The following is an 11,381-nucleotide window of genomic DNA, read 5'->3' as shown; positions in this document are numbered from 1 at the left end:
GTCTATTACTTCAAAATTAGGGATGGCTAGTGCAGATAGCCATAGAGTACTTTTGTATAAATGATAAAAAAAAAAAAGTCCTTGTTCTTACTTTTTTGAGTGAGTTCTTTTCCTAGTGCATTTTTAGCTCATCTTTCACTTCTGAGTCATGATTATTACAATTTAAATATTTTGGCAACACAATGCAATGGTTATGTTAGCATAAAGAGCAGAGTATGATGAATGTAGCTTCAAATAGCTTGATTGCTTATTTAAGAAGTGATGCTTTATTTAAACATTTTTGTATATGTAAGATATTAGGTTGTATATTTATTTTCAAGCTAATATGTTATTGTGCAATACATACATTTTCTTTAATGTTAATTTACAGCATGTGTTACAAGTTCAGTTGTTGTTACGCATTTTAAACAGTTAGATTCTTCTACAGTTCTATCCAAGTTAGAAATACCACAGAAAATATATATCTAATTTAATGGTTTTAAGTAGATACCCTGAATTTTTTCTGTGTTAGATCTTAAGAATGTATTGTACACTTACATTATACTGAAATAATGCAGAACATGATTCTCATCTTTTGAAACTGTGAATACATTATCTGATAATGTTCTTGATTTTGCTTTGTTTGAAATTTAAAGCTAAACACAATGTCCATTTTTGTTTTAAAAATGACGTTCCATCCCGAGTAAAAAATTTTAACTAAAAAAATTAAAATTCACACTAAAACAGTTGTTCAAGCAATTAGTGATGTCAATAGTGTCTGCAATATGTCTTGTATATTCCAGTTAGCCTGTTGAGGCTTGGTAGAAAGTCCTCATTGGCAGTTGACACAGAAGATTTAGTGTGGTTTATAAGTTATTACATTCTTTTTTTACTTCAACTCATAAGTAAATATAATTACTAATGTAGTCTTCTTCCTTTGATGTTGTGGGCACTCGAGCTATTCCAGAATAAAAAAATTTACTAGTTTGCTGTTTCTCCTGAATGATAATTAAAGGTAATTCAAGTAAAAATAAATAATATTAGTGATAAACAATTTGATCTTAATAAGAGCTGGTGGTGCTGCCATACCTCTGGTCTATCATTTCTAAATTAGGGATAACTAGCACATAGTCCTCATGTAGTTTTGCACAGAATTCAAAACAAACCTAAAATAGTGTACATGTATTTAGCAAGTTGCTTAGTCGTTACAAGCATTATTTTCATTTCCTTTGTAAAGCTTATGGTTTATATTTAATTTTTGTTCTTGAAAACAAATTTATCTCATTTTTATTACCTGTTTTGGGTTTAGTCTGTGACATTTTTAGTTTTTGTTTGTTTTTTTTTTGTATAGTTTGAGGTACGAATTTTGAGATAACTAATTTTTCACCATTATAAGTTTTATTTCAATTGAACACACTTGAAACTGTAGTAAGGCTGCGTCATGTGGAGTTCAAACAGTTTCAGATTTGTTGTTCTAGTTAACAGAAACCATTTGTCAATTATAGGGTAGTAATCACACATCAAATGTCACTCCCATGGAAAATTTTATCTTTTCATTTGTGTATTGCCCATTACTTAATCAGAAAACAACAAACACACACACACCTCACTAAAATGTAATATGTAGCAGCTCCTTCTTTTCATTGGAGCAGATCACTATGGTGAACCACATGGGGGGGGGGGTGTTTAGAAGTCGTATACTGCTTTACTACAATGTTCTGAATGCTCAGTATTGAAGATGTAAGAAAGATGTTATTTTAAACAACGGATGAGCTTCACTGTCTCTCCTTAAGGTCTATATTTTCTAACTGAGGTGTTGTTGTTACTCTTACTATCATTACTATTTATTATTTGGCTCATATCTTTATCCAAAAAATGTGACCAATGATAACACCCTGTCATTTAATTTCTTGTTATAGTTGAAGGTTCATTTCTATTTTCTAATGAAAACTTTTAGTTTTACTGTTATGTTGTGTATTTATTAACTTATTAAATATAAATCAATTGTTAACTTTCTTGGAACAGTAACTGTTGAATAAAGATTTGTTTTACTTGAATCAGCTTAAGTTCTTTTAACTGGCTACAACAGGGTGCTCTTGTAATGCAACTTTACTAGATGTAGCTATATGAATATTGCACGTAGCATCAAATACGCGTACATAAACGACATGTTTATTAACATGATCACTGTTCCATATAACATTTTTAAAATACATGTATTTGCTTTATTTACTTTATATGGATTACCTGGTTTTTTGGTTTTCAGTCAAATATATGGTGATGCCATCAGCAAATTAGTATTATTTAAGACACAAACATTAAATACAGGATTTCTAGAATAATACAAAATAATTCTAACTGTAGACAATGAAACTTAAAGTCCACTTGTCTTAAGCTTTTATTAAGTTCAGCCTATATTTGATAAAGATATAAATTAACAGTGTAACCTGTATACAGTTTTTGCTTTATTTTAATTAGGGCTAAACTTTACTGTATTTAATACTATCAATAAATAAATTTGTAATGTTATTCTATGACCTAATGATAGACCCCTTTAAAAATATTGATAAGCTTTTAATGTTGTACAGAATGGCTACTAAAGTATATTTACATCCGTCGATATGAAATGCAAGTGCATTTTCAGGACAGACAAAAACTGAGTATTATAACAAATTCCAGTCAACATTTCCATATTTACAGTGTTAAAATTATTAATTTACTGATAAAGTTTTGTGTTCTATTATTGTTGAATACTTAGTTCCCCATAGACTACTTCTGCTCTCTGTCTTAGTTTGTAGATGACATAGAGCTCAAAAATGTAAGTCTTCAAATCTGGAAAAAAGGGTAGAAGCAGTCAAAAGGAAACTATTCAAAATTTCGACATTCCATAAAAGGCATACTAATATTGTTTATTCCACTCTTCTGGATTTACATCATAATCAATCATCATTTTTCTAAGATTCCACCATTTTCCAAAAATTCCAACATCCACAATCCTTTCATAGAATGTCAAGTATCTTGGTTTTAAATAGGAGCATCTGGCATCGTAGAGACTACAGTCTGGGTGGTAATTGTCTACCCATATTACAGAAAATGGTCCACAGCTAGCCCTATGGAGAAGCCCCTGGTTATAACAGTTCAATAAGTATTGCATGTGACTATCTGACTTGGGGTTGCGAATGGAGTCACTGACCAATGAAAGCTCATTTCTACACAAGATAAGACTATTCCGAAAGGACTGTTCATCTGGATTGGTTTGAATAGCATACACTAGAATTCCAAGAGCTGAAGAAGAAGAAAAATAAACAATTTCAACAAAACTGGGCTCAACAAACCTAAAAATGTAAAAAATAAGAGTACTATCTGAAAGACACTTTAACCAAGTAAATGTGATACATTATTGTAATACTACACACAAAAAATGTATTAATTAACTATGAAGCTAATGCAAACTAAAAATTATATTTTCAAAACTCCAAAAAGTGTATTATAAACAAACATATACCAATTAAAAAAAGTAACTCTGTCATTTTTTCTTACTTTATTCTCAATAAGTGGCACTAAATGAATGCCTCAATTATAGGAAAATAACCTTTAGGAACAGGACTTGAATTTTGAGTGTTTCAAACTTAAGGTAAAAAGCAAATAAAACAGAGTTTACTACAAGAAATAAATGTCATGAACAAATTAATTTAAGTTCTTTTTCAAATACTTGTTAATAAAAATGAATGCTTTCATAGCTACTAATGGTATAGGGGCATATATAATAACTATAATTTATAAACTGATGTCAATTTGACAACTGTGAAATTCCTTACTAACCTCCTAAAGTCATAACTTAAGAGTTAATTTATTATTTCTCATGGAATAGTTGTAATGATGTATTTAATAGCTAGATTCCCATAATAAATTTTCATTGGCCTTTAATATCACACAATTATTATTTTCAAGGCAACTTGTCTTGATTGTTTTAATGTTGCTGCCAGAAAGATGAGAAATTTTACAACACATTTTTACTACTTGATAACAATTTATGAAAACAATTTAATAAAAGTACAAAAGGATAAACTGTTATCCTTAGTGTTACTGCTGGTATATTCTATGTCTATCACAACTGTGTACTTCAGAAGTGTTAGAATATTTTTAATAAGTGATATCAGAGACTCACATTTATTAAACTGTTACATTACCTGACAATACCAGTACTGTTTTTATAGGTTTTGCTTTGGACTCTATCCATGTTTCAAAAGCCACTGTTTTATAGTCTTCACTAAGTGACTTCCAGAACCCAGCTGTGAATAAATAAGCTTTACTTAAATATTTACAAATGGTGAATCACAGAAGTGAACATTTCAAACAGAATTATACTTATCTTTATACTTGCATATCCATTACCAACAACCAACTTTTTGGAGCAAATGTTCTTGGTTTTACAGAACTATAGATGAAGTTTTAGACATTATAGGCATTATAATTACTTTGGAAGTTTGAGTTTCATTAATATGACTATGTAAGACCTACAAAAAGTTGTGTCATTATGTCAGTTCATTGTTTGGCCTTTTTTCTAGTCCAGTCTAAGTTAGTATAAAACTATATCACAGATATCCATAAAAACTTTTATGTAGCAAGGCTATTTAGTTTCTGGGGTTTTTCTCTAACTATATCATAAAAGTATGCTAATAAGTATTACCACCAAGAAAAGAACAGCTAATCTATTTGTAACTATTCATATCCATATTAGAAGAGCCCTTATTTGCAAGTAAAATTTCAGGCTAAACATTCTAAAGCTCTCACCATCTATTTATGTTTCAATGTACAAAAAGTTCTAGACTGTAGTGGCCTGGTACCATATTTACTATGTGATATAAAAATATATTTGTCATGCATAATAAATGATTTATTTAAAATATTTTATTGCATGTACAGTTATATGACTTTCATGTGGTTTATTCACTTTTGCATTCTTATCATTTCCTTTTTCAGTTATGAAAGTGTCTTCCATGGTCCTGCACATCAAGGAGGAATTGTTTCTCTTTTTCTATGTTATGAAGATATTATACTCTTCAATAGGAGCCAAACCATTTTCAGTATTGTCACCACATTCAAGCGTTGAACTCCAAGTTCCCACGATTTGGAGGCATAATCCAGAAATCCAGCTGGAATTTCACAGTACCTGAAGAAGTCTGTTGTATTTTTTGTGAAAAAATATTAAATTTTCCTAGACTTCCTGGTATAAGCACTTTGATCATTTTGTCTCAGTGGTTACAGCTGAACCAAAGAATGCCAAACCAACGGGTTCCTCATTGAGATACCACAGATGTCGAACAAATTTTTTACAGGCAGATTTTGAAAGAGCAAAATTGTCCTTATACTTAACAAAACATTGTAGGAAGGGAGGATCATTGCAAGGAGCAGAAATGGCATCAAGAGCAGTGAAAGATGCCCTAAAATAGACTCAAAGATGCAGATGTCACAGAGTGCTCTTTCCTCACAGTCACCAAGGTTAAACTGTCTCATAAACACAGATCTTGAGAGTATATAATGCCTTGATCATCCAATGTGCATGATGCAGTGCTTCAGGTGCTATAAATCACTCTACCAAGATAGGTTATGTCTAGTTCAAGAAGCTATTGATAATCATCTCTTGGTTGGCCGACTTAGAGCAAACACAACGACTATCCATAACTTTCTCTATGACTTCTGCTTCTTCATCATGGTCAGCTGCAATTTCATAACTTACTGGTCCACGCATTCCCAAGATTGCTGGAATTAATTGAAAACTGCAATATCTTGACCAGAGGAAAGTTCCATGCAGTCTTTGGAAACACATGCCAGGATAAGTTCTAAGATAAGATGCTGGCATGAGAAATATAGAGGATTCTTATTTAATCTTTGTTCTAACAGCACACATTCTCCATTTCTGTGACTAGTGTTGCTTGCTGTTGTGTCAAAGCAAACTGCTTTTACATGATCAGTGACTACTCATGCTTCCAGCTAATATGCTAGAGCATAAGCTTAAGCCTCCAAAGTGCTAGAAATCAACTTTGGAATATTTAGAATATGCAGGTATAATATTCAATAAAATTTGGTGTGAATTACTTATTTATATATTGGAACAAAATGAGGTGGTGAGTATGTTCCAAGTCAAAACTTCAAAAATAACGATCACCCTAATATACACACATCAATAAAAATTCCAGTTAAAAGGACCAGAATACATCACAACACAGAAACATTTTTTCCAATATTCATCGAAAGAACAAAGATGAATCTGAGCTAGTTTCCAATGCTACCACTTATACTCTGAATGCTTATTCTACTAGTCAAGCAAATCTCTTGTGGATTAATTTATTCAAGACTTTAAAACATTTCTAATGACTAAATCAAGTTTTTTTGATCAGGTATTATTCTTGCAACTCATTTCTACATTTTCTTAACATGCTAATATCTTTCCTCTGGTAAAGGCACTACAACTGCACACACTACCTTAAACAAATGTTCCCTAACATTCTTGTACAAATGCAATAAACTTAATATCAAATTCAAAATTTTATTAAAATACATTTTAAAATGTGTTAGATCTTTTCATACAGCTCAAGACTTCAACTTGTTCAACATTTTACCAACTATCAAATTGAATATTTTTTTTTCTTATCATAACACTGTAAATATTTTTTCCTCGTACAAGAATCCTTTATAAATTTTCATGCTACAACTGCATCAATTTACATTTCAAAGAAACTGAACCTCATATTTACATTCTTGCACATTTAATGGACTGTCCTGGTCTTACTGAATTCAAAAAATAATCTGTATAATTAGCATTATTAACAGTTTTACAAATGTGACTGCCCAAGTAGCTATCAGAACTGTTTGCATAAATAATACACAGTGGCTAGTTACCTGACAGCCAGGAATATTTCAAATACTAAATACATGACAGTACAAAATTTTGAATATTGATGAGCTATGATCACCTGTCACTTGACTTAGAAAACGAGTAATAGTAAATTATGAGACTGATTTGACTTCAAGCTTGATGAAATTATCTGAATAAAACTTTTGCACTGGAAAGATAAATACCTATTGTCATTTTTGTTTAGTGTCATTGGGAGTGTGTTTTTGCTAGAAGCTACCAGGAACAATCATCAAAATATTAGATACCCAGCAGTCCATAATTTCATGATCATGAATATTGACAAAAAGTTTCCAATATGACAATTTACATTTAAATATTTTTTTAATTATCACTAGTATCATTGTTGTAATTATAATTCATCATCTTTATTATTATTACTTTATTATCCATATTCAAGTTTATAGACTGCCGGCTATTTAGTACTTGAAAGATATCTGGCCACTGCATAAATAATAAAACAGATTGCAAATACCCCTGAAGCTCTCCTGTTTCTATAGCATAAAATTCATACCCAATGTTTCATACATTTGTCACTTTCAATGAAACAGGGTATGATGGAATTATGTATAAAAATGATAGCTACAAGATGTTTTTTGAAACAATGCAGCTATTTAATCAATGATAATGATATCAAGTGAACAACATAAGACTTAGTAAATTAAATCATATTTTTTAAAGAACTCTATTAAAATGAAAATGTGGTTTCTTAGCTTGAAGTATTCATCATGTTATATAGAATTATAAGGTTGGTAAGCTAAAGAAATAACTCGTAAACAAATGTGAATGAAAAGCTCATTTATAATCTCAAAGTTTTTGTACTTTAGTCTTCATGCCCAGCATGGACATATATGATTGGTGTAAATATTAAGAGACATTGGGCATGATTTTCATGCTACACCTAGGGGGCTCCAGTACTCATTTTCAAACTCTCTCAATCAGGAAAACCTCAACTCATCTCACATTCATTTTCAACTTTTTCCAAAATTACCTAAAAATCCCATTTGTTCATTAACTTTCTTGTGAAGCTCTCTAAATATCACTTTCTCACAGTCAACATATCTGCTGAAATACATCTTAAATGTATCTAAAAATAAAACAAACTAATCAAAACTGTAACGTGCAGTATCACACTAGTATCAATAAAAATTCACAAAACTTTAAAGGGACAAAAAGGAGCTTATTAGCCCATCAAGGATGTCCCTTCCAGCTCCCAACTATAATCACCACTTACTACTCATGTATTCATCCAATCTTTTCTTGAACTCAGTTAAGTTTTCTGCCTCCACCACCATTGAAGGCAGCTCATTCCAAAAGCCAACCACCCTGTTTGAAAAATAATACCATCAAAACTGCAGACGACTCCTACACTGCCAAAATTTGAATTTATGCTCCCTTGTCCTATTGTTTTCACTACTAAACACAAAAAAAGTTTGATGGATCTATATTATCAATAACCTTAAACACCTTAATGAAATCCCCCTCTGTTCCTCCAGAGAAAACAAGTTTACTCTCCTTTCAGGACAATATCACCATCCCAATTTTCTCCAACAATTCAATGTCCTTCTTGAAGAAGGGAGCCCAAAATTGTACACATTACTCTAAATGAGGCCTCACAAGTGATCTATACAGTGAAACAATAATATAACTTGTCTTGTATTCAGTATTTCTATAGATGCTACCCAAATCCCTATTAGCCCTACTGCCAGCAACAATATGCTGTTTTGATGACTTAAGTGATTTTTCTAAAACACCACCAAGATATTTTTCTTCAACCACAATATTTAATGTATTCCCATTTAAATTGTAAAAACCTACATGGACCACCTTATATTTTGGATATATAAACATCATCTGCCACATATTGGCCCAATACATCAAATGATCTAAATCTCCCTGTATGTCTGCAGCATCTTTGATATAGTTACCCACCCCAAAAATCCTAATTTCATCTTCAAACTTCAAAATTTTGTTAGTCATTCCAGAGTCAATATCATTAATATAAATCACAACCAGCACAACACCCTGAGGCACACCACTTTAACTGTTATCTAGTCAAATCTAACTTTTATTACTATTCTCTAGCCAATTTAACTCTTTCAGCACACTTTCAACATTTTGTGCCTGTTATAGTTTTCATATTATAACTTTTAAATTAGTAAGCAAATGTTAACGAAATTTGGCACATTATCAGTAAACATTACAATGCTTTCATATACAAAATATCAAACTTTAATATTAAGTCTTAAGGTTTGTTAAGCAATGTTTTTCTCATGCCTTTTTTTTTCTTTTTGCATGTTGCCTATCCAACATGCAAACTAATTTTCATTTTAAGATTAAAAATACTTTTGTGCATCAAAAAACTTTCAAATTTTACATGCAAAATCTTTATAATGCCCAGATAGTTATCAAACATTTCTTAAGGAAAATCTTTATATTTTATCTGTTATTTTCACTAACGAATCTCTGTACGGGTTTGGTAAATTTGACCAGTCTCATAATCACCATAAAAGATTAGGAAATAAATATAAATTATGCCTTTTTCATTCTAGAATGACAACAAATTAAACCACAAAAACATAAATGTTTAGATTAAACAGCTTAAATCTCATAACATTATACATTTATATATATTTATTATTTTTATTATATTGACCTTTCAGCCATGCCTGGCTAACAATTTCTTCATTACCCATTCAAGCCGTCTCCAGCCATTATAGGTTTAGTATGTATTTTTATGTATTGTCCATTATTGCCACAAGTAAATAAGGCATACTACATTATGGTAAAAAAAATCTTGGATTAACACTAGAGTAAATATAACTTTTTGATCATTACTGTATTGGAGTTAGGAACTATATATGAGTGTATTTTATTTGAAATTATTTTCACTTCCAGTAATGAATCACAATTGTTCATTTCTTCATAACATTATGTACACTTTATCTGCCAATATGTAAGAAATCCATTAAAATTCTTCTGCCTAACAGTATTTTGTGCTGATCAACTTACAAATTTATATGTTGTCTTTCTATCTGTTATGTGAAGTTTCATACTTTATTACATATAACAAAAATACACTATTTAAGAACCTCACAATAAGTGGAAAAATTCTTTATTGATTAAACTTATAAGTTACTGTGTTTAGTAGGGTAACGTGTATCGAGGTAACATAGTAATTGCACTGTAAAGTACCTGTTATTATTAAGAATTTAAAATTAATTATATTTCTGAAGAAAAAATGGCGAAGACAACATTTAATCCTGACTTAATAATTTATACTAGAAGATTTGCTTAAAATCTATAATCACAACTTATAATAAATGGTCTTAATTACAAGTAACAGGCTAACTGTAAAAAGTTTTTATACCACCCTACCTTAGGTCATCAGTTGAGTATCTTTGCTTTTAGCAGTGTTTTCAGTCCTTAACCCAAGAACACCTGATGAGTTTGGGCATGCTTAGTGAAATTGCTAAGCACTAAAGCTTCATGTGCCATGCCTATCACATTTGGGCAATGCAGTTACAACTATTCAAGAAATGTAATATTACATATATCTCTGAGAGATACATGTTTAAACCACTGTGGTGCATTATTTTAAGGCTATTTTTATGATTTTATTGTTATTAATTTATATACATATTTACTCCTATGTACTTATGTATATGGATTATACAATTTATTCCATCAAAAATTTCCAGAAATCTAGTGTTCATATAACAACACATAGTATTAACAGTTTTTCTGGTAGTTTATAGCATTGATTTTGTTTGTTTGTTTTTTTGCTGTGGAATTGCATATATTTAGGTCAGTGCATTATTTTCTTGCTTTTGTAGAATACCTTTATAAACAAGACTTCAGTGTGAGAATAGTATTTATTTATTTTTGCAATCCTGTCCAAATTTATCTAAACAAAAAGAAATGAGGGGGGGGACAATACAAACTGTGTAATCTTGTTTTTTCATCTTGGCTGATTAGTTTACCATGTAACAACTGAGAAGTTTTATTCTTAACTTTATTTTCCTCCAGATGAATATGAAATCATATTGTATGTGGTATGTATTACAAGCTAACATGATGTGATAGAAAGGTGACAAATAGATATGTACAAATTATAAATGTGTGCCTATGATTTAAATGGAGATAAGAATCATGATGAGGAAGAAAGAAAAGTAAGTTTGGTCTATGAATTAAAAGTCAGGAACTAAGTGTATTTTAAGCTATACTGTAATGTGTTTTCGTACACATAATTCAGGTCTTTTGGACATACTTTATACTTGACAACCAAATCTAGTCCTAATAAACTCCTTTGGTCTTCTGTTAAAAATGCACTGTTTGAAAACATTACCAGTCAGTGTCAGTTAACAAAAAACTGCCAGTAATCTGATCAAAGTACCTGGCTTTCTGCGTATTTAAGATAAAAAAATATAAAATACTAAAATAACTTTCCAATCTATCATAATATTGTAAAGTTGTCTGATGGCCA

At 30.6% G+C, this 11,381-nt stretch overlaps 2 protein-coding genes across 3 annotated transcripts in view; one reads left to right on the top strand and one right to left on the bottom strand.

Moving 5' to 3' along the window:
• Positions 1 to 5,141, top strand: part of LOC106457852 (sodium-dependent glucose transporter 1-like) — a 26,637-nt gene extending 21,496 nt beyond the window's left edge. Inside the window, exon 6 of the mRNA XM_022383911.1 lies at positions 4,963 to 5,141. Within this exon, the coding sequence (XP_022239619.1) occupies positions 4,963 to 4,968 (6 nt within the window). The 3' untranslated portion in view covers positions 4,969 to 5,141. The remainder of the gene's footprint in view (positions 1 to 4,962) is intronic.
• LOC106457861 (mitochondrial import inner membrane translocase subunit Tim29-like) overlaps positions 2,868 to 11,381 on the bottom strand; it is a 35,459-nt gene continuing 26,945 nt past the window's right edge. Inside the window, exons 2-3 of one of the 2 annotated variants that reach the window (XM_013917310.2) lie at positions 4,170 to 4,271; positions 2,868 to 3,264 (exon numbers count right to left, since the gene is read on the bottom strand). In XM_013917310.2, the coding sequence (XP_013772764.1) occupies positions 2,879 to 3,264; positions 4,170 to 4,271 (488 nt within the window). In that variant the 3' untranslated portion in view covers positions 2,868 to 2,878. The remainder of the gene's footprint in view (positions 3,265 to 4,169; positions 4,272 to 11,381) is intronic. The other variant, XM_022383912.1, reaches the window with a different exon arrangement.

The sequence above is a fragment of the Limulus polyphemus genome, unplaced genomic scaffold (genome assembly GCF_000517525.1).
Source record: "Limulus polyphemus unplaced genomic scaffold, Limulus_polyphemus-2.1.2 Scaffold382, whole genome shotgun sequence".
Lineage (NCBI taxonomy): Eukaryota > Metazoa > Arthropoda > Merostomata > Xiphosura > Limulidae > Limulus > Limulus polyphemus.
The sequence above is the reverse complement of the archived record's forward strand: the minus strand, read 5'-3'. Positions and strand labels throughout refer to the sequence as shown.